At 41.9% G+C, this 21,117-nt stretch overlaps 2 protein-coding genes across 8 annotated transcripts in view; one reads left to right on the forward strand and one right to left on the reverse strand.

Moving 5' to 3' along the window:
- The window catches only part of kcnh1a (potassium voltage-gated channel, subfamily H (eag-related), member 1a), a 119,286-nt gene that overhangs the window by 93,662 nt on the left and 4,507 nt on the right, over nucleotides 1–21,117 (forward strand). For all 4 annotated transcript variants that reach the window (XM_062059568.1, XM_062059570.1, XM_062059569.1 and 1 more), the window contains 3 exons: nucleotides 2,795–2,994; nucleotides 6,088–6,340; nucleotides 17,703–17,899. In XM_062059568.1, coding sequence (XP_061915552.1) covers nucleotides 2,795–2,994; nucleotides 6,088–6,340; nucleotides 17,703–17,899 — 650 coding nt within the window. The remainder of the gene's footprint in view (nucleotides 1–2,794; nucleotides 2,995–6,087; nucleotides 6,341–17,702; nucleotides 17,900–21,117) is intronic.
- hhat (hedgehog acyltransferase) overlaps nucleotides 1–21,117 on the reverse strand; it is a 94,981-nt gene that overhangs the window by 5,757 nt on the left and 68,107 nt on the right. The window contains exon 13 of one of the 4 annotated variants that reach the window (XR_009827372.1): nucleotides 2,019–2,284. The exons of the other annotated variants lie outside the window; for them this stretch is intronic. The gene's annotated coding sequence lies outside the window, so the exon portion shown is untranslated. Of the gene's footprint in view, nucleotides 1–2,018; nucleotides 2,285–21,117 lie in introns of those variants that run through there. 4 annotated transcript variants of the gene reach the window in all.

Consider the following 21,117-nt stretch of genomic DNA (forward strand, 5'->3'; position numbering starts at 1 on the left):
AGATCCCCTCGACTTGGTCAATTGAGAAGTAACTCGCCTGCAGAAAAAGTGTGGGCACCCCTGCTTTTTAGATAGTCCATCCATTTTCTACCGCTTGTCCCTTTTGGGGTCGTGGGGGGTGCTGGAGCCTATCTCAGCTGCATTCGGGCGGAAGGCGGTGTACACCCTGGACAAGTCGCCACCTCATCGCAGAGCCAACACAGATAGACAGACAACATTCACACACTAGGGCAGGGGTCGGCAACCCAAAATGTTGAAAGAGCCATATTGGAGCAAAAATACAAAAACAAATCTGTCTGAAAATGAAAAGCCATATTACATACAGATAGTGTGTCATGAGATATACATTGAATTAAGAGGACTTTTAAAGGAAACTAAATGACCTCAAATATAGCTACAAATGAGGCATAATGATGCAATATGTACATATAGCTAGCCTAAATAGCATGTTAGCATCGATTAGCTTGCATTAATGCAGTGACCAAATATGTCTGATTAGCACTACACACAAGTCAACATCAACAAAACTCACCTTTGTGCATTCGTGCACAACGTTAAAAGTTTGGTGGACATAATGAGACAGAAAAAGAAGTGGCATAAAACACATCCTAGAAAGTCATACATGTAAACAAACTACGGTGAGTTCAAGGACCAACAAAATTAGTAGGACAAAACCGCGCTCGCCAAATATTCGAATCAGTGAAGCATGTTTGATATAAACAGTGTGATTTATAACAATTAGGGAGATGTGTGTCATGTTTGTCCTCCTACACAAACCATATTAAAACAAAAAATATATTTTTTCCCCTCATCTTTTTCCATTTTTAATTCATTTTTGAAAAAGCTCCAGAGAGCCACTAGGGCGGCGCTAAAGAGCCCATAGCGGCTCTACAGCTGCGGGTTGCTGACTCCCGCACTAGGGCCAATTTAGTGTTGCCAATCAACCTATCCCCAGGTGCATGTTTTTGGAGGTGGGAGGAAGCCGGAGTAGAACCCACGCAGTCACGGGGAGGACATGCAAACTCCACACAGGAAGATCCCGAGCCCGGGATTGAACTCAGGACTACTCAGGACCTTGGTATTGTGAGGCACATGCACTAACCCCTGTCCCACCATGCTGCCGCTTTAGATAGTATGGAGGTTAATTTGTGTCTTTATTACGGAAGCTTTTTTTGACACTGAATTCATGTAACTGACTTTTTTGCGTTAGAATTTGGTGAACTGATTTTTTTATACATCAAATTATGCTGACAAAAATCGGTGACCAAAATGTGTGTTTAAAAATCGTAAAATACCACGTTTCAGAAAGTATTGTGTTAAATTCTATGTAAAAAAAATCAGTGTATAAAAATTAGATGCAGAAAAATTCAGTGTATTAAAACGTTTTGCTTCAAAACTCTTTCGGTAAATAAAGACTGAAGCAAAAGATCCCGTCTACAAACCAGCCAGTGAGGTGCTTTAGTCTTAAATTACCGGAATTTTGAAGCAACGACTATTTCTGCACTGTATTTTTTATGCAGTGCAGAAAAAAAATAAAAATAAATTGTGCTTCCTGCTCAGTGGCTTTGTGGTTAGAGTGTCCGCCCTGAGATGGGTAGGTTGTGAGTTCAAACCCCGGCCGAGTCATACCAAAGACTATAAAAATGGGAGCCATTAACTCCCTGCTTGGCACTCAGCATCAAGGGTTAGAATTGGGGGTTAAATCACCAAAAATTATTCCTGGGCGCGGCCACCGCTGCTGCTCACTGCTCCCCTCACCTCCCAGGGGGTGATGGGTCAAATGCAGAGGTTAATTTCACCACACATAGTGTGTGTGTGTTACTATGAGTGGTACTTTAACTTTTAACTTTAAAATATGGTGCTTAAAAATCCATTACCTCCCTGCTTGGCACTCAGCATCAAGGGTTGGAATTGGGGGTTAAATCACCAAAAATGATTCCCGGGCGCGGCCACCGCTGCTGCTCACTGCTCCCCTCACCTCCTAGGGGGTGAACAAGGGGATGAGTCAAATGCAGAGGTTAATTTCACCACACCTAGTGTGTGTGTGTGTGTGTGACTAGGAGTGGTACTTTAACTTTAAAATATTGTGCTTCCCTACTTCAAATGAATCTACTGCCATCTTGTGGAGGTTGCCTACAGCCACAGCAGGTTAATGCCCACGCGTTTTTGAGACGAGGGACGTGACCTTCTCAAAACCTCTCTCAGCCCGCTACTTTTCTCGCCCGGTGGGCCGCAGAAGGCGAAGGACCAGCCTTTTGTGCGAGGATGAGAGTTGGCGGTCCTCCTGGGGGAGTTTGGAGTGTTTTTTAATTAGCATTCTTCCCCCCCGAGCCATGTGGCTTGCACTTTGATTCAGTGCTGCAACATCAACAAACACAGGTTACTGTCATCATCATCTGAGCAGAATTGAAATGTGTTTCCTCTCCGACCCTTTCCAGAAGAGCTAATTAGACCTCCTTTGCCAAGAAAACACTACACACACACACACACACACACACACACACACACACACACACACACACACACACACACACACACACACACACACACACACACACACACACACACACACACACACACACACACACACTCGTACCAGGGGTGACATAGCTTTGATCCACACACACACCAGCTGTTAGACCACTTCAACAGCCTCAAAGACCAACTTAGGTTTTTGTTTCGCTATCTCCAGAGTCCCCCACGGTGGGGAAAACAAAGCAAATTCTCTCCTAAACTTAACACTTAAACCCTCTTTCCTCCCCCCCCCCCCCCCCCCCCCCCCCTCACCCCCCAGCGCTCCTCTACGCCACCATCTTCGGTAACGTGACCACCATCTTCCAGCAGATGTACGCCAACACCAACCGCTACCACGAGATGCTCAACAGCGTGCGGGACTTCCTCAAGCTCTACCAGGTGCCCAAGGGCCTGAGCGAAAGGGTCATGGACTACATCGCGTCCACCTGGTCCATGTCGCGGGGGATCGACACCGAAAAGGTACGACCGTCACGCCTGCAATTCCCAGCAGAGGGAGTGTGTTGGCTTTCAGCCAAGGAGTAATTCCTGAAAACTAGGGAGTTAGAATGGCTAAAAGTCTATAAAAATGGGACCCATTACTCAGCATCAAGGGTTGGAATTGGGGGTTAAATCACCAAAATGATTCCCGAGTGCGGCCACCGCTGCTCCCCTCACCTCCCAGGGGGTGGAACAAGGGGACTGGTCAAATGCAGAGGATCATTTCACCACACCTAGTGTGTGTGTGACTATCAGCAGACTTGCCAACTCTCCCCATTTTCCTGGGAGACTCTGGAATTTCAGTGCCCCTCCCGAAAATCTCCCAGGGCAACCATTCTCCTGAATTTCTCCCGATTTCCACCCACACAACAATATTGGGGGCGTGCCTTAAAGACACTGCCTTTAGCGTCCTCTCTCACCTGAAACCTTCACCCCTTAACAGCCGCATGCTGTCCAGGCGTCCGCTTGTCCTCCATATAAACAGCGTGCCGGCCCAGTCACATAATAATGTAGCGTTGGACGGGTTTAACAATGCTCTTTACTCGAAGATGTCAATAAATGCTGACACGTTGAATCATCTTTTAACTGGTTCAATGATAACGCAAGTCATACTTGGTCAACAGCCATACAGGTCACACTGAGGGTTGCGGTATAAACAACTTTAACACTGTTACAAATATGTGCCACACTGTGAACCCACACCAAACAAGAATGACAAACACATTTCGGGAGAACATCCGCACCGTAACACAACACAAACACAACAGAACAAATACCCAGAATCCCTTGCAGCACTAACTCTTCCGGGACGCTACAATAACATCTACGGCTTTTGGAGCTCAGTGCACAACTGCACACACAACAAGAAGGAGACGAAGCAGAAGAACGAAAAAGAGTCATGGCGACGACGAGTAAAAAGAAGAAATACGCTTACAAGTTCCAAAATGATTGGAAAAAAGAATTTCCTTTCATCCAGAAAAGCTCGAAGGGGAAGGTATGCTGCCTGCACCTCAACCCCCCCCATCTCCTGAATTCGGAGGTCTCAAGGTTGGCAAGTATGACTATCAGTGGTACCTACTCAGTGGCCTAGTGGTTAGAGTGTCCGCCCTGAGATGGGTAGGTTGTGAGTTCAAACCCCGGCCGAGTCATAACAAAGACTATAAAAATGGGACCCATTACCTCCCTGCTTGGCACTCAGCATCAAGGGTTGGAATTGGGGGTTAAATCACCAAAAATGATTCCCGGGCGCGGCACCGCTGCTGCCCACTGCTCCCCTCACCTCCCAGGGGGTGAACAAGGGGATGGGTCAAATGCAGAGGACAAATTTCACCACACCTAGTGTGTGTGTGACAATCATTGGTACTTTAACTTTACTTTAACTTTTAGGACTCATTTTACTTCACTGGAAAAGTGCACTGCTAGACTTTAACCAGCAGAGGCGCTGTTGGTTCCATGGCCGTTTGAGATCTTAAGAAGACGTCGACAATTAAACGGCGATCGTTACTTTTTGTCCTCCCTAGCCTAATCGCCTGTGTTTGCTTTAATGTTAGACCTCCGAAACTCAAAGTTGGATATTTACAACTTTCTAGCGGTCTTGAATGAGAAAAAAATTATAATTTTTGGATTTGCACCATTGACGTCCTTTCACCGTACAAAACATAATGTTGTCATTTTTAAACACATTAAATGACACTCGCTTTATCCTGAACTAAAGTCGAACTAGCGTGTGATTAACGCTAGCGTAGCAATTGTTTAGCTTCTTTTCAAACAGTCGACGGAATCTGCAGACGTGGAATATTCCACCGAATCGATGCCATTTGTATCTCTAGTATACAAAAGGGTATAAATGCACTATAAACTTATTATTTTTTTAATTAAAAAAGGTGTCCTGCGCATAGATCTGATTGCATATTTTAATTAATACAGCTTAAAAGTGGGCACAAGGGTCCCCACTATCTACTCTTCTGTTCCCACTATCCACTCTTCTGTTCCCACTATCTACTCTTCTGTTCCCACTATCTACTCTTCTGTTCCCACTATCTCCTCTTCTGTTCCCACTATCTCCTCTTCTGTTCCCACTATCTACTCTTCTGTTCCCACTATCTACTCTTCTGTTCCCACTATCTACTCTTCTGTTCCCACTATCTACTCTTCTGTTCCCACTATCTACTCTTCTGTTCCCACTATCTACTCTTCTGTTCCCACTATCTACTCTTCTGTTCCCACTATCTACTCTTCTGTTCCCACTATCTACTCTTCTGTTCCCACTATCTACTCTTCTGTTCCCACTATTTCCTCTTCTGTTCCCACTATCTACTCTTCTGTTCCCACTATCTACTCTTCTGTTCCCACTATCTACTCTTCTGTTCCCACTATCTACTCTTCTGTTCCCACTATCTACTCTTCTGTTCCCACTATCTACTCTTCTGTTCCCACTATCTACTCTTCTGTTCCCACTATCTACTCTTCTGTTCCCACTATTTCCTCTTCTGTTCCCACTATCCACTCTTCTGTTCCCACTATCTACTCTTCTGTTCCCACTATCTCCTCTTCTGTTCCCACTATCTCCTCTTCTGTTCCCACTATCCACTCTTCTGTTCCCACTATCTCCTCTTGTGTTCCCACTATCTCCTCTGGTGTTCCCACTATCTCCTCTTGTGTTCCCACTATCCACTCTTCTGTTCCCACTATCTCCTCTTGTGTTCCCACTATCTCCTCTGGTGTTCCCACTATCCACTCTTGTGTTCCCACTATCTCCTCTGGTGTTCCCACTATCTCCTCTTGTGTTCCCACTATCTCCTCTGGTGTTCCCACTATCCACTCTTGTGTTCCCACTATCTACTCTTCTGTTCCCACTATCTCCTCTTGTGTTCCCACTATCCACTCTTGTGTTCCCACTATCTCCTCTTGTGTTCCCACTATCCACTCTTCTGTTCCCACTATCTCCTCTTGTGTTCCCACTATCTCCTCTGGTGTTCCCACTATCCACTCTTGTGTTCCCACTATCTCCTCTGGTGTTCCCACTATCTCCTCTGGTGTTCCCACTATCTCCTCTGGTGTTCCCACACGCTGCAGGTGCTGCAGATTTGCCCCAAGGACATGAGAGCGGACATCTGCGTCCATCTCAACAGGAAAGTGTTCAAAGAGCACCCGGCCTTCCGACTGGCCAGCGACGGCTGTCTTCGGGCTCTGGCCATGGAGTTCCAGACCATCCACTGCGCGCCCGGAGACTTGATCTACCACGCCGGGGAAAGCGTGGACAGCCTCTGCTTCGTAGTGTCGGGCTCGCTGGAGGTCATTCAGGATGACGAGGTGGTGGCCATCTTAGGTCAGTTTGACTCTTACACGATAATAAAATAGGTGTGTTGGAATTTAGACAGTTTAGTATCTGTGTGTCTGTAGCTTTAACGCTAATGAGTTTGTCCACGCTACGTTATGTGTCACGTACTAAGTCGTAACATTACACTCACATTTAAAAAGCAGTAACATTTATGCTAGTATTTTAGGTAATTTGATTCATTTAGGCCTAAAAAACATGGATTTTTGATATTTCTATGCATGCTAACTGTTGCCATTGTTAACATACTAATGTTAGGATGCCAACATTTTATGGTATCTTTTTAGCTAATTGTATTTGTTTAAACCTAAAAATAATGGCTTTTGATACTTAGTACACCAACTTTTCCTATATTAGCATGCTAACACTTGCACAGTAACATTTATGCTAGTATTTTAGTTTTTTTTGTATTAATTTGAGCCTAAAAACCATGGATTTTGATATTTGCCGCAGTCTTTCAAGTATGCTAACTGTTTACATGTTAAAATTTTATACTAGCTTTTCAGCTTATTCCATTTGTTTAAACCTAAAAATAATGGCTTTTGATCTTTGATGCCATCTTAGAAGTATGCTAACGTATCCTATGTTAGCATGCTAGAGTTTTATGCTAGACTTTTAGCTCATGCTAACACTCTTCCCCTGTTAACATTTTATGTGAGCTTCTCAGCTTATTCTGTTTAAACCTAAAAAATATATCTTTTGAAACTTGGCGCCATCTTAGAAGTATGTTAACTTGACTTATGTTAGCATGCTAACGTTTTATGCTTGCATTTTATTTGTTTGAACCTGAAAATCATTGATTTTGAAACTTCACGCAATCTCAATCTTATGCTAACTTTTCCGATGTTATCATGCTAATATTTTATTAGCATGATATACCACGCTGGGGCAAGCGTGGACAGCCTCTGTTTCGTGTTGTCAAGCTCGCTGGAGATTGTCAGGTTCAAACACTGAGGACATCTATTAAACAGACAAAGAAGAAAGGAATCAAAGCGAGATAGAATTAAATTTGGCTCAATGAGGAGAGCGCGTACACCTGTACCCTTGTACAGTGTCCCACCACGCTCCGACGAAAGATTGTACGCCTCCTCTTTTATTTGGACTTTCCCTGATTACATGGCAACAGCTGTTTCTAAAGGAAGGGGGTCGTAAACAGCCGTCGCCTTTGGTTACAAAACAGTTCAAAGAAAAGGTGCCTGGAGGGGAGTCAGGTCCTGCTTCCTCTCCGCTTTGTAGATCTCGGGTCAAGATAAAATCTTCCTGTGGATTACAATACGTCAAAGAAACCGACACCTTCATGTCGCTTCCCATCCTACACAGTGGAGTTTTACAAGCCTTTTTGATTGGTAAGATCAAAGACAGCTTTTGTCTGCTCGCCGGGAACTCATTAAAACACAAAGTTTTGTGATAACTTAGATACAATTATTCTGACAGAGATCATTCAGGATAACGAGGTGGCGGCCATCTTAGGTCAATTTGACTCTTTCGTCACTTACACGATAATATAACAGGTGTATTTTAAATATTGGAATTTAGACAGTTTAATGGCTTTTGTTATTTGTATGTGTGTAGCGTTAATGCTAATGAGTTTGTCCACGCTATGTGCCTCCAAGAAGCGCCGTTGTGTACTTTATCCACTTTTTATGCGCTTCTCCAATGTATTAGATGTCAAATATCACACACAACAACGTAACATTAAGGAGTGGGACAGGACGACACAAACGTTAGCCACACTAGCATAGCTATGCCAGCTAGCATTACACTCACATTTTGACAGCAACATTAGCATATTTGCTAAAAACAGGCTTGAGGGACGCCATTCAAAAGTCACTTTTGCATAACAGAGCTCCTTTAAAGGCCTACTGAAAGCCACTACTACCAACCCCGCAGTCTGATAGTTTATATATCAATGATGAAATCTTAACATTGCAACACATGCCAATACGGCCGGGTTAACTTATAAAGTGACATTTTAAAATTCCCGCCACACTTCCGGTTGAAAAACTCCTTTGGATATGATTTATGCGCGTGACGTCACAAAATCCACGGAAGTGGTTGGACCCCATCGGACCCGATAGAAAAACCTCTTGTTTTCTTCGACAAAATTCCACAGTATTGTGGACATCTGTGTTGGTGAATCTTGTGCAATTTGTTTAATGAACAATGGAGGCTGCAAAGAAGAACGTTGTAGGTGGGATCGATCGGTGTATTAGCGGCTAAGTACAATACTTACAGCAACACAACAAGGACTACTTACTACGCCTAGCCGATGCTTGCCGCCAAACCCACGGATGAAGTCCTTCGTCGCGCCGTTGATCGCTGGAACGCAGGTGAGCACGGCTGTTGATGGGAAGATGAGGGCTGGCTGGCGTAGGTGGAGCGCTAATGTTTTATCATAGTTCTGTGAGGTCCGGTTGCTAAGTTGCTAAATTAGCCTTAGCGTCGTTAGTAACAGCATTTTTAAGCCTTACCAGGCTGAGAATTTTTAACCGTGTAGTTACATGTCCATGGTTTAATATTATTGTTGGTCTTCTGTCTATCCTTCCAGTCAGGGGTTTATTTATTTTGTTTCTATCTTTATTTGAGAACGATGCTATCACGTTAGCTCAGTAGCTAGGTGTGTCACCGATGTATTGTCTTGGAGATAAAAGTCACTTTAAATGTCCATTTCGCGTGCTCGACTCTCATTTTCAAGAGGATATAGTATCTGAGGTGGTTTAAAATACAAATCTGTGATCCACAATAGAAAAAGGAGAGAGTGTGGAATCCAATGAGCCAGCTTGTACCTAAGTTACGGTCAGAGTGAAAAAAGATACGTCCTGCACTGCCTCTCAAGTCCTTCACTGTAACGTTCCTCATCTACGAATCTTTCATCCTAGCTCAAATTAATGGGGTAATCGTCGCTTTGTCACTCCGAATCTCTCTCGCTCCATTGTAAACAACGGGGAATTGTGAGGAATACTAGCTCCTGTGACGTCACGCTACTTCCGCTACAGGCAAGGCTTTTTTTTATCAGCGAGCAAAAGTTTCGAACTTTATCGTCGATTTTCTCTACTAAATCCTTTCAGCAAAAATATGGCAATATCGCGAAATGATCAAGTATGACACATAGAATGGATCTGCTATTCCCGTTTAAATAAAAAAAAATCATTTTAGTAGGCCTTTAAATATAAATCTATTCTATGTATTGTATTTAAATTCAAAAATACATTTAAAAGCATAATCTGTTTAAACTATAAAAATATATATTTATGAAGTATTTTAAGCACTGAAGTTCTACTTTTGAAAGAAGCGTTCTATAAATAAGCACCGCTTTAGATGCCTCATGACTGCTATAAAAGCCGAGCAGCTTGTTGTTTTCTGAGTCATAAAGTCACACTTTATCCTCCATGCTGTTTGTTGTCACAGAAACACTAAGTTCATCTACTTTGTTCTGCACTTCCACTCGTAACAACATGAACCTACGTTCATATGCAGTACACTGCAAAAAGTCAGCGTTCAAAAACAGGAAAAAAAATACAAAAATGAGGGGTATTTTATTTAAACTAAGCAAAATGCTGCTTCTTCCTATTCCTTTTCGAACATGTTGAAAAGAGAAACTGGAAATTTTAATGTATCATGTTGTATGCTTGCATGTTCGAAATAAACTCAATATCAACTCAACTCAAAATTATCTGCCAATAGAACAAAAAAATTTGGCTTGTCAAGACTTTCCAAAACAAGTCAAATTAGCTATCCTCAATGAACCCAAAAATACCTTAAAATAAGTATATTCTCACTAATAACAAGTGCACTTTTCTTGATAGAAAAAAAAGATTAAATGAAGTAAATGCTAGTGCCATTATCTTGACATAATGATTTGCGCCCGGCAATACATTTCTTGAAACCAGCAAACTTATACTAAAAACTAATTTATTGTTCTTAATGGAAAGGCAACAAGGCAAGCGCTTGTTACTCTCGGGGTCTCCTAGCCGCTCAGGCAACTTATATTGTCTAAAAATGCATTTTTCCATGGATAACATGACATCATCGCGCCAAGTGCGTGCTCTTTCAGTGAATTAGTGTGCATATATACAGCCTGGCCCCCGGCCAAAAATTTTTTAATTGTAATTTCGAAGAATTTATCTGAATGTGCATGAACTATTTCTGTTCAAAATTGTTAGAAATGTCACATGTTAAATGTTTAAATATTAACTGTCAGTTTACTGTACTGTGCTAACTGTACTACTATATGAGTACGTGTTTTCTATTGTTTCATTGAAAATAAAACTGCAAAGTCCATTAGGCCGTCATCTGTTTTAATTATGAGACACAATTGTGTCAAAGTCATGATTTTTTTTTTCAAGCTTGAAATAAGAAATTATAACTTAAAAAAAATTGTACTTGTGAGTGTTGATGACACGGCTTTGCAACAGTTGATATTCTAGTTTCAAGCATGTTTTACTCAAAATAGGTCATAAAATCTCAGCAACAAGCTGTAATATCTTACTGAGATCATTTAGGACCAAAACCCTTAAAACAAGTAAAACACTCTAACATAAAATCTGCTTAGTGAGAAGAATTATCTTATCCGACAGAAAATAAGCAAATATCACCCTTATTTGAGATATTTAATCTTACTTAGATTTCAGTTTTTGCAGTGTAGATACCCACATATTTTGGATTTTTTTTTTTCCCGTTGGTGTAAAGTTTTGCCATTTGTTATTTAAAATTTTTTTTTTAGGTAGGATCTCAACACATTTGACACACTTAGACAAAGTTTTAATTGCGGAGTCATCATTTAGAGTCATAGAACAATGGAGAGTTACTACAGTGAGTCAGCTTGACTTTCCACCGACTCCCACAGTCTAAACCAGTAGGAAGCCATCCGACCAAAAATAGATATATATAAAAAAAAAAAAAACATATTGGAATTGTACCACTCAAAACTATGCAGGAATGCTGTTTGGAAAAAACATTAACAACTTCTGGTTCCAGTGTCGATATAAAATATTTTTAAAAGGCCGTAAGCCCACATGATTGTGCGTGCTGCTGGTTCACTAATAGTACTAACCTTTAACAGTTAATTTTACTCATTTTCATTAATTACTAGTTTCCATGTAACTGTTTTTATATTGTTTTACTTTCTTTTTTATTCAAGAAAATGGTTTTAATTTATTTATCTTATTTTATTTTATTAAGTTTTAAAAAAAAGACCTTATCTTCACCGGACCAGGTTGTCAATGAAATTAGATGCTTCAAAGGGTTCTTAAAACCAGGTTCAGTCCAGATTATGTCCAGGTCGGGCTTAGCAACACACACCTTCATTTATGTACACTCAAAATTTGGGAACTTCAACAACAGATTGCATATAATCTGTTAACAAAATTACGTTTTCAAAATAAGCATTTATGTACAGTTCAGATTATGTCCAGGTAGGACTCAGCAACGCACACCTTCATTTATGTACACTCAAATTAGGAAACACAACAACAGATTGCATATCATCTGTAAACATAATTACATTTTCAAAATAAGCATTTGAGGACTTCCCATCTGTTTTTATGTTTTTTGGCATCATTATCGGTTTCAACCATATAACTTTCTACAGTTACAAAATACTGAATAAATGTTTTAAAGAAAGTAATACTAAGTGAATATCTCTTTTTGGCCTTAAAAATAAACCTTTTACCGAGTACTATAATTAAATTGACTAAATCATGACTGTCAATGAACTCTCCTAAAATAACAGAAACCACATCAAGCTTCATAAACAAACCAATCCTTAAACACATGTTTTCAACTTCCACCCAAAACTTCACTTATGTTAGCGTGCTAACGTTTTATCCCAGTGTTTTATACAATTGTATTTGTTTAAACCTAAAAATCATAGATTTTTTAACTTGCCGCAATCTCAATCATATGTTAACTTTTCCGATGTTATCATGCTAATATTTTATTAGCATATTATATTTATTTGAACCTAATAATTAGGAGACTTGTTGACATCTTGCACACATGCGAGAATGCTAACTGTTCCCATTATAACAAGCTAATGTTAGGCTAATGTTTTATGCTGGCTTTTTAGGTTCAATCAACCCTGGGCTAGAGGGTCGCAGCACAGATAGTAGGCCTATCAACATTTCCGCAGGAATTTTTTAGTAACTAAATACCGTATAACAACAAAACTTTTTTTTGGAGGTATAAGTCACTATTGCAAAATAACAAAAATGTAGCAAAAATATGGAATGTTAAAGGCCTACTGAAAGCCACTACTAGCGACCACGCAGTCTGATAGTTTATATATCAATGAAGAAATCTTAACATTGCAACACATGCCAATACGGCCGGGTTAGATTACTAAAGTGCAATTTTTAATTTCGCGTGAAATATCCTGCTGAAAACGTCTCGGTATGATGACGCCTGCTCGTGACGTCACGGATTGTAGATGACATTTTGGGACAGCATGGTGGCCAGCTATTAAGTCGTCTGTTTTCATCGCAAAATTCCACAGTATTCTGGACATCTGTGTTGGTGAATCTTTTGCAATTTGTTCAATGAACAATGGAGACAGCAAAGAAGAAAGCTGTAGGTGGGAAGCGGTGTATTGCGGCAGGTGGTGTGCTGGATAACGCACCCCCGCCGTAGAATGCACCCCCTGACTGTTGTGCCGGATAACACAGCCGGTGTTTCATGGTTTACATTCCCGAAAGATGACAGTCAAGCTTTACCATTGGCCTGTGGAGAACTGGGACAACAGAGACTCTTACCAGGAGGACTTTGAGTTGGATACGCAGACGCGGTACCGTGAGTACGCAGCTGCGGCTTCCAAACATTAGATCACTTGCCCGTACGTGGGTGCCGCTATGTGCATGTCACGTACGTAACTTTGGGGAAATGAATGTGGTGTATGAACTTTGGGGACGTGAACAGTACTTTGGGCTGTGGGATTGAGTGTGTTGTGCGGGTGTTTGAGTTGTATTGGCGGGTTATATGGACGGGAGGGGGGAGGTGTTTGTTATGTGGCATATTAAATATAAGCCTGGTTGTCTTGTGGCTAATAGAGTATATATATGTCTTGTGTTTATTTACTGTTTTAGTCATTCCCAGCTGAATATCAGGTCCCACCCGCCTCTCACAGCATCTTCCCTATCTGAATCGCTCCCACTGCCCTCTAGTCCTTCACTCTCACTTTCCTCATCCACAAATCTTTCATCCTCGCTCAAATTAATGGGGAAATCGTCGCTTTCTCGGTCCGAATCGCTCTCGCTGCTGGTGGCCGTGATTGTAAACAATGTGCGGATGTGAGGAGCTCCACAACCTGTGACGTCACGCTACTTCCGCTACAGGCAAGGCTTTTTTATCAGCGACCAAATGTTGCAAACTTTATCGTCAATGTTCTCTACTAAGTCCTTTCAGCAAAAATATGGCAATATCGCGAAATGATCAAGTATGACACATAGAATGGACCTGCTATCCCAGTTTAAATAAGAAAATCACATTTCAGTAGGCCTTTAATATGTAAACAAAACGACTAAAGTAACAAGAATTACAGGCAGATATTTAAGGAAAAATAACATCAGTAGAGCAGGGAGTGGAGGGGCAAAGCGTGCCTGCTTGAACTCTGTGAGGAAAACAAAATAATTTTTTACGTATTAAAAAATGTAAAACAAGCAATCCCATCCTCAGCTAGTATCGATTTGATATTCATTCCCACCTTGGTATTGATATTTGGACCGATACGCCCACCTGCACACTTGCTCTGCAGCTTTATGCTGTGTGAATATGAACATAATAGCTCAAATATTACCAGATCTGATGCTATTTTCAGCAGTATTATAAACTTAGCTTAACTTTGACCAAAGTTTCATAATCTGATATTCAACGGCTGTCGCAATTATTCTTGGTTTTTTTGCATGTGTTCTTCGAACATAACCTCCACAGAGGGTGAATAATTACAGCGTTTGGTGAGACATGAACCGGGCTGTTCCTTCATTCATCATTTTCCGCTCCTTTCTGCCGTCGTCGGCCGGCTTAAATCCCAGCAGTCTGTTAGCAGGTTAAAACTTCATCAATGCGACCACATGATTGATTCGGTAACGTATCGCCGTGCTGTGCAAGCCGTAGTGTGTTTCCAATAATCCGCTCTCAGGTCTTTGGGAAAAGTCAATACCCTGTCAGGCAGATAGTGCTGAACCCTCACCCCCCCCGGCCTAGCCTGCAGTGATAAACCGGTTACTACTGTGGATCAAAATCTCATTAGCTTAATAGCACTGCAGAACACAGACTACATACAAAATAATGAAGCCCTGCAAGATAGAGGATCTCCTCCCCTGGAGGTGCTAGGAAGGGGAAATTATGGATTTGTAGCATCAAAACCGAATCAGTCGCAAATAGGGCTGCGCATTTTTCAGAAAAATACCTAATTATTAGACATGTCCGATAATATCGAACTGCCAATATTATCGGCCGATAAATGCTTTAAAATGTAATATCGTAAATGATCGGTATCGGTTTCAAAAAGTAAAATGTATGACTTTTTAAAACGCCGCTGTGTACACGGACGTGGGGAGAAGTACAGAGCGCCAACAAACCTTAAAGGCACTGCCTTTGCGTGCCGGCCCAGTCACATAATATCTACGGCTTTTCACACACACAAGTGAATGCAAGGCATACTTGGTCAACAGCCATACAGGTCACACTGAGGGTGTGTATAAACAACTTTAACACTGTTACAAATAATTAATAATTTTTAAATTAATTTATGTAAAATTATAAAAATACGTAAATTTTAAATGTTGTTATAAATGTGCCCGTTATTACATTAAATATATACTGGGTATATATATTGGGTCTTTCTTTAAGGGCTTTATAGGCCAAATTGAGCGACTCCTATAGGCTCCATTGTAAGCGGACTTTTGATCACATTTATTTACTATTTAGAATGCATTAAAAAAAGAAAAACATGTGTTTTTGTCTTACATATGAATTGCGAATGATAGTCAAAATAAATTAAAAAGTGCATTCCCCCTTTGCGAAATGAGTTATTTACACAAAAATATTTTGTAAAATGTTTATTTACATACCTTAATTGTTTCCAAACGATGTCTATAACACGGCAGTAAAACGGCTAATCAAACAAAACAGAAGTCATCGTCATGGACCCACTAGCTGCGCAAGCTAGCTCTCCAATCAGCTAAATTGGTGAATTTAAGAAACCGAAACAATACAAAAAGAATGCCGTTGTAAGTTAACAATACTAACACAGACACTTGTAAACGTGTTAGATTATTAGCTAATGCTAACGTCTATAGCGTCATTACATTACAATAGCACTTACAAATATGCATGAAAACACTCCTACAGACACCACACCTGGGGCGGTTTAGTAAGTAAGAATGGTTTTAGTTGTATTGCAAAACTTACCAACGTTTCTTGGAGTGACGAATTAAATCCATACGAGTAGTAACGCTATGGATGACTAGAAGACGGAACGGCACTTGTACTTCCGGTTTAAAGCTCAGTCTAAACAGAAAGGCAATGCAGAACAGAAGCACCTGTAGTCCAAAGGATAGCGCCTTAGCACAAACAATGTCACACCTATTTAGTGTCTTGCTTGATTTTTTAAATAACTATTTGCATTATGGCCGCCAGCGAAGAAAAATCCATATATTAGCCACACCGTTTTATAAAATGCGGGGTTCAAAGTGTAGGCAAAAAGTATTGGCTCATTGTCTGGAATAGGGTTGTCCCGATACCAATAATTTGGTACCGGTACCAAAATGTACATCGATACTTTTTGATACTTTTCAAAATAAAGGGAACTACAAAAATGTCAATATTGGCTTTATTTTAACAGAAAATCTTACAATACAATAAACACGTGTTTCCTATTGCACTCAAATAACAATTTTACAAGGTTAAAATATAAATTAAAGGGCATTAAACACATTGGGCGAGAGGTAGCGCTGCACTGCGCACTACAAGGATAAACGGGTCCGGTTGTGTCCTGCAAAACTTATAATAAAGCAACCAGATTGTCACGACCTTGTCATTCTGACCGGAAAGCAGAGCTTAGCAGACCCAATGCAGGGTAAAGTGAACTGTCTTAACCCGACGAAAACATCCGCCCTGGAAGGAACGTCTGCCCGGTGCTCCTCGACTACAATCTGCACCGGAGCAGAACAGCAGGACTACATTATTACCTGTAACTATTTATAACTCCTTTTGCAGATCTGAATGCTCATTACTTAAATGTGCACCTAAGTTTGAAGCAAAGGTGCTAATACTAATCGCCACATTTAGCGAGTCTTGTTTTAAAGCAACACTTGCGCTTCCTTGTTTAAAGCGTCATCTTAATTGTTAGTTTTGAAGCCCAAATACATCCATATTGTGCTTCACGCACCCTCTTTATTAACCAGTAGAATTGTTGTTTCTCCAAGATGTTATTGCTTGTATGTACTTTGCGTGTGCGTTTTGACAAACTCAACTTCCTGCGCCTCGGCTCTGTAGTCACCGCCGCATATGAAGGAATGGTACTGGTATTTTTCAAAGGCAGTATAGTACCGATTTCAATTAATTAGTATCGCGGTACTTTATTAGAACCGGTATACCGTACAACCCTAGCCTGGAATTTAGGGTAAAAAATAAAAACTAGGGATGTCCGATAATATCGGCAGTCCGATATTATCGGCCGATAAATGCTTTAAAATGTAATATCGGAAATTATCGGTATCAGTTTCAAAAAGTAAAATGTATGACTTTTTAAAACGCTGCTGTGTACACGGACGTAGGGAGAAGTACAGAGTGCCAATAAACCTTAAAGGCACTGCCTTTGCGTGCCGGCCCAGTCACATAATATCTACGGCTTTTCACACACACAAGTGAATGCAAGGCATACTTGGTCAACAGCCATACAGGTCACACTGAGGGTGGACGTATAAACAACTTTAACACTGTTCCAAATATGCGCCACACTGTGAACCCACACCAAACAAGAATGACAAACACATTTCGGGAGAACATCCGCACCGTAACACAACATAAACACAACAGAACAAATACCCAGAACCCCTTGCAGCACTAACTTGGAAAACCTTGTTACATTGTTTAATGCATCCAGCAGGGCATCACAACAAAATTAGGCATAATAATGTGTTAATTCCACGACTGTATATATCGGTATTGGTTGATATCGGTAATTAAGAGTTGGACAATATCGAAATATGGGCAAAAAAAAGATTATCAGACATCTCTAATAAAAACATCAGCCTCCTGCGGTTATGTCATTGCATCAAATAAAGCGATTGGCCCTCGTCGCAAGCGCTCGCTCCCCTTTGTGCCTCTGAACACTCCTCTCCCGCCTCTCCCGCAGGCAAAGGGGACGTATTCGGCGACGTCTTCTGGAAGGAGGTGACGCTCGCTCAGGCGTGCGCCAACGTCCGGGCCCTGACCTACTGCGACCTCCACGTCATCAAGCGCGACGCCCTGCAGAAGGTGCTGGAGTTCTACACGGCCTTCTCCAATCACTTCTCCCGCAATCTGCTGCTCACGTACAACTTGAGGAAGAGGGTGAGTGGCCAGTCAAACAAAGTGAACATGTTCAACGTGCGACAGCGGCATGAAATTGGCTCCATATATTAAACCCCCCACCCTGCCCCCTCCTGACCCTTCACTCAGGAGCGAGCGATCATTACCTCATTCATATTAAGGTCACCCTGCCGAAGAGAGCGCGACCGAGATTGAATTGCCGGCCTATGAGGAGGCAATCTTATCTGCAAGCCGCCGCCGAATAACCGCAGAGCACTGCTGGGAAGTCCCCAGCAAGATTGAATAAGCGCTGCCGCATTCAGCCCGGCTGCTATTTGCAATCGCTGAAATCCCAGAGTCGTCGCGCTTTGATCGTCGCGCGGTTCAAGTAGCGAGGCTGACACGGAAAGCCTTTTTTTTTTCAATTCGGCATGGGTGTTGAGTAGGACGCCCACAGAGAGCAGGGAAACATTTCTGGTGGCTTCTCTTCCACGTCCAGTTTTACCTCGACGAAGAACGAAGGCACTACTTGATTGATTGATACATTTTTATTTCAAATATGCATAAAAACAAGATCCAATACAGTGCTATACCCTTAACAGCCATTATAACAAAATGAAAATAATGGAGAATAAAAAACAAAAACAAATGAGCATTGGACTTTCTTTTTCTTTTTTTCCATATTTGAAAAGGAGGGAGAAGAAGTTTACACTTATTTAATCCCACCCCTTTTCTTTAAACCATAAATTACTCTGAGCTACAACTACCTATTCACTCAATGTGCAAACTTACCTTAACTTGTGGTTAAGTCCCGACATCGACTTTAATGCAACTTCAACCTTTTCACATCAGACGCTTGTGACGCGCAATGTTGGAAATAACTATTTGATCCTAGTTGTGGGCGATATGGCTGAAAAATGTATCATAATATTAAAGTTTTATATCGGTCGATAATGCCATATTTTCCGGACCATAAAGCGCACCGGATTAAAAGGCGCACCGCCGATGGATGGTCTATTTTTGACATTTTTTCATATATTAGGCACACGAGATTATAGGGCGCGTTAAAGGAGTCATATTTTAAAGTTAAAGTTAAAGTACCAATGATTGACACACACACACACTAGGTGTGGTGAAATTTGTCCTCTGCATTTGACCCATCCCCTTGTTCAGCCCCTGGGAGGTGAGGGGAGCAGTGAGCAGCAGCGGTAGCTGCACCCGGGAATCATTTTTGGTGATTTAACCCCCAATTCCAACCTTTGATGCTGAGTGCCAAGCAGGGAAGTAATGGCTCCCATTTTTATAGTCTTTGGTATGACTCGGCCGGGGTTTGAACTCACAACCTACCGATCTAAGGGCGGATTTGATCCTAGGTCTGGGTGATATGGCTGAAAAATGCATCACGATATTAAAGTTTTATATCGGTCGATAATTGCCGTATTTTCCGGACCATAAGGCGCACCGGATTAAAAGGCGCACCGCCGATGGATGGTCTATTTTTTATCTTTTTTCATATATTAGGCGCACCAGATTATAGGGCACATTAGAGGAGTCATCCATCCATAATCCATCCATCGTCTTTCGCTTATCTGAGGTCAGGTCGCGGGGGCAGCAGCCTAAGCAGGGAAGCCCAGACTTCCCTCTCCCCAGCCACTTCGTCCAGCTCTTCCCGGGGGATCCCGAGGCGTTCCCAGGCCAGCCGGGAGACATATTCTTCCCAACGTGTCCTGGGTCTTCCCCGTGGCCTCCTACCGGTCGGACGTGCATCCTGACCAGATGTCCGAACCACCTCATCTGGCTCCTCTCCATGTGGAGGAGCAGCGGCTTTAGTTTGATCTCCCCCCGGATGACAGAGCTTCTCACCCTATCTCTAAGGGAGAGACCCGCCACCCGGCGGAGGAAACTCATTTCAGCCGCTTGTACCCGTGATCTTGTCCTTTCGGTCATAACCCAAAGTTCATGACCATAGGTGAGGAAGGGAACGTAGATCGACCGGTAAATTGAGAGCTTTGCCTTCCGGCTCAGCTCCTTCTTCACCACAACGGATCGATACAGCTTCCGCATTACTGAAGACGCCGCACCGATCCGACTGTCGATCTCACCATCCACTCTTCCCTCACTCGTGAACAAGACTCCGAGGTACTTGAACTCCCCCACTTGGGGCAGGGTCTCCTCCCCAACCCGGAGATGGAGTCATATTTTTTTTATTTTTTCTAAATTGAAGGACGACATAACATGTAATGGTGGTTCTTTAGTCAATATGTTGCATAGATTATGCCTTACAGATCATCTTCAAGCCGCTTTCTGACAGTCGCTTCATGATGCGCCGTTTTGTGGGCGGTTTTATTTACGTGTCTCACCTTCGGCGGCGTCATCTCCCCGTCATCTTTGTTGTAGCGGTGTAGCGTGCAAGGACGGGGGTGGAAGAAGTGTCAAAAGATGGAGCTAACTGTTTTAATGACATTCAGACTCCTCATCGGGAAACAACAACAACACAACAATGTGTCCCGTGAAAAACCGTCCGACCGGAACTCTCTAATAACTAAAGTTCCTTGGGTGAATAATGTAAACCCACTACGCCGGTATGTTTTAGCGCTTTCATGGCGAGTTTACTGACAGATATAAGTAAGAACTTCACACTACTTTATATTAAAAAATAGCAACAGCGGAGGATGAATGTCACATAACAAGAAGATAGAGAAAAAGAAGAAGCCTATCGACTACGCCGTCAGCGGGGATGCGCGCATATTTTCAGGATTTATGCAGATCCCAAATACAGATCAGCAGGTAACAGAAGGTAAGAAAAGTTGCTTTTGCATAAGATAATAACAAAACGCCAGATAATATGTCCTACCTTATACGCACACCATAATAATACTCTGTTTAATGCGCTGACAATCCTAGCTTAATTACATTTGCCATTGTAAGTTATTAGGGCTGGATGATATGTCCGAAAGCTGTATCAACATGTAAGTGTTTGTACTGACCATGTATATTATGATTTATCATGCAGTTTTACCTTGAAATCAACTAAAACACTGTTGGAAATAAAAGCAATAATAAGGCAAAATGCAACATCAGGATGTATTCTGTTTCATCCTCGGCGTGCGTTGAAGAATGCACCACTGTTATTAAACGCCGACATGTGTGGACGCCTGCACAACCACGCTGTTTTGCTCGCCTCCCTGGAGTCCAACTAGCAGGACTAACGGCGAACCATCAAACTAAATAAAGTCTGGAGACTCCTCCATGGAGTGTCA

Source organism: Entelurus aequoreus, linkage group LG09, assembly GCF_033978785.1.
Source record: "Entelurus aequoreus isolate RoL-2023_Sb linkage group LG09, RoL_Eaeq_v1.1, whole genome shotgun sequence".
In the NCBI taxonomy this organism is placed as follows: domain Eukaryota; kingdom Metazoa; phylum Chordata; class Actinopteri; order Syngnathiformes; family Syngnathidae; genus Entelurus; species Entelurus aequoreus.